Genomic DNA, 2,500 nt, shown 5'->3' with positions numbered 1-2,500 from the left:
CCTGATGACAAAGTGCTGGTCGTACGACCCCAGCAAGAGGCCGCGCTTCACGGAGCTCAAAACCCAACTCAGGTGAGTCACTGCTACTGTGTGTGTGTGTGTGTGTGTGTGTGTGTGTGTGTGTGTGTGTGTGTGTGTGTGTGTTTCCCCATACAAGTGTAGTTCTTTTCTAAATAGACATGATTTAGGTTAGGATTAGGCCTACTTTGCCTGTATTACTATTTTGAAAAACATTTTAAAATAGTTAAAATAGCCGATCTAGTTACAGTAGTAGTTACTTTATTTACACAAAAAAAAACCATGAATCATAAACTTTAAAAGGTACAATACATTGAAATATACAATACACAACACAGAATCCCTTTAAATGTATACATGAATACATGTAGCATACGCAAAGTCCCTCTGTTAGTGCCCACAAAGAGTGAGCTCAAATCAATACACTCATGTACCCTCATGTCTACATCAACATGTCTTGGTGAAAAAAAATGCCAAAAAAGGTTTAGGCATATTGGGGTAAGGTTAGGTTTAGGGCTTGGGTTCGGATGTATCCCTGATTTAAATGGAATGCATTTTTTACATGATGCAACTCCTTTTCCACTGCCTCTTGTGAGCAGTTGGGTTCTTATTGCAACCTGGCTGCGTGATGTCAGTGGGACGGGGATGGGCTCTATATGTTGCTCTAATAAGTGAAGTGGTTACACTTTCACCTTCCCAACAGCAGGTGTCACTCTTTGTCTAACAGTAACAGTCATGGTAGATCATACATGTATGTGTGTTAAATGCAGAGTTGGGGTCCGTTACTCATAAAAGTAAGGCACTACATATTACATATTACTTTTGAAAAAAGTAATGCCTTACATTACTTTATTACTGCCTGGAGAAAGTAACTAGTTACATTACTCGTTACATTACTTGTGCGTTACTCCATAAAATCGCATGTCGCATTGTCACATAATTTACCACTTAACAAATCTTTATAATCCTAATAAGGAGGACATACACAACATCTTTCTTTATGCTCTTTACCAGGTTGTGGAGGAATAAAACAAAATGGGCCTTTCCAAAACGGTCTAGTGCAGTGGTTCTCTTGACCTTGTAAAACTTTTTCTATGCAAACTTCTAATCAATTCTTCAATCAATCAAATCAAATATATTCAAATAAAAATAATGAGACTGAGAGAAATCAGTAGCCTATATGTTCACAGTGCTTTAGGATCCCTTTCTTTATGATGTGGAGTTCCCTGCTCCATGCTCATTAAATGTAGTTTTTCATGTCGGCATATTTGGTTTATTCATCTCTGCATTAACTAACTAGTGATTGTGACTCTGAGAGCACATACATTCTACAACAAACAAGACCCTCCCAACTGGCAGTGTTGCCAGGTTTTGGAAGAGAAACAAGCAGCCATGTCTATGAAAACAAGCCCAAAAGAAGCCTGATTAGGCTATTATACAACAAGCCCAAAGTCGCTTATAATAAGCGGACATGGCAACACCCCAACTGCTCCGTCTCTGTGACAGTGGGAGACTGGCTCGCTGTGAGCAGTGCGGAGATTTTAATACCGAAACGACGTAAATTTGACATGTTCTAATGTGTGCATTAGTCCAAAGCAACACTGCTGAAAGCAGCCACATGACGCAATTAAGTAACGAGTAACTGCAGCACTAAAGCGACCAGTAACTGTAGTGTGATTATCAATTTTGGAGGAGTAGTGTCGTTATATTACTCACTACCGACCAAAGTAGTGTCGTTACAGTAACGAGATTTTCCGTTACTCGTTACACCCAACTCTGGTTAAATGGTGCATTTATATAGCGCCTTTAACCAAGGCGCTTTACAGAGATTGTGCATTACACATTCACCCATTCACACACCGATGCCGGCGGAAACCATGCAAGGCACCGACCTGCACATCGTGAGCAATCAGGGGTTCAGAGTCTTGCTCAAGGACACTTCGACACTAACTCTGGCGGAGCCCGGGATCGAACTGGGAACGTTGCGGTTTCCATCCGGTCACTCTTCCCCTGTGTCGTGTATTAATAAGTGAATGGGCAGGTCTAGTATACCTGGGCTCTCTGTGTGAATGTATTGAGGCGGCTGTGGCTCAGGAGGTAGAGCAGGTCGTCCAATGACCCGTGGGTCGGTGGTTCGAATCCCAGCTCCTCCTCCTGTCCACATGTCGAAGTGTCCTTGGGCAAGACACTGAACCCTACATTGCCTCCAATGAGTCGGCGGGGCTATCTTGCCACCGTTGGTGTGTGAATGTGGGTGAGGCTCAGGAAAGAATTTCAAAAAGTATTTATTTAAAGACCCTTTTAAGCGTCGTACAAAGCCAACTCGAGTTGTGTTTGTTGTCATTTAAACTTAAAAGATCTTTAAAATGTCTATGGGAAAAATGCTTGGGGAATTATTTCCTGGGTCTGGTGTCGTCATGAAAGGTGGCGTGACTGTGATGCTCTATATGCCGTTGGTGGCTGAAAGTCTGTGTGAATGGGT

General features: G+C 42.2%; 1 protein-coding gene across 4 annotated transcripts in view; it reads left to right on the top strand.

Annotated features, from left to right (window-relative positions):
• ptk2ab (protein tyrosine kinase 2ab) overlaps positions 1-2,500 on the top strand; it is a 144,800-nt gene that overhangs the window by 81,920 nt on the left and 60,380 nt on the right. For all 4 annotated transcript variants that reach the window (XM_083761665.1, XM_083761662.1, XM_083761663.1 and 1 more), the window contains one exon: positions 1-72. This exon is cut by the window's left edge and continues 133 nt beyond it. In XM_083761665.1, coding sequence (XP_083617791.1) covers positions 1-72 — 72 coding nt within the window. The remainder of the gene's footprint in view (positions 73-2,500) is intronic.

Source organism: Protomyctophum parallelum (assembly GCF_964188405.1).
Source record: "Protomyctophum parallelum genome assembly, chromosome: 3".
Lineage (NCBI taxonomy): Eukaryota > Metazoa > Chordata > Actinopteri > Myctophiformes > Myctophidae > Protomyctophum > Protomyctophum parallelum.
Note: the sequence above shows the minus strand (reverse complement) of the source record. Positions and strands in the feature narration are given on the sequence as shown.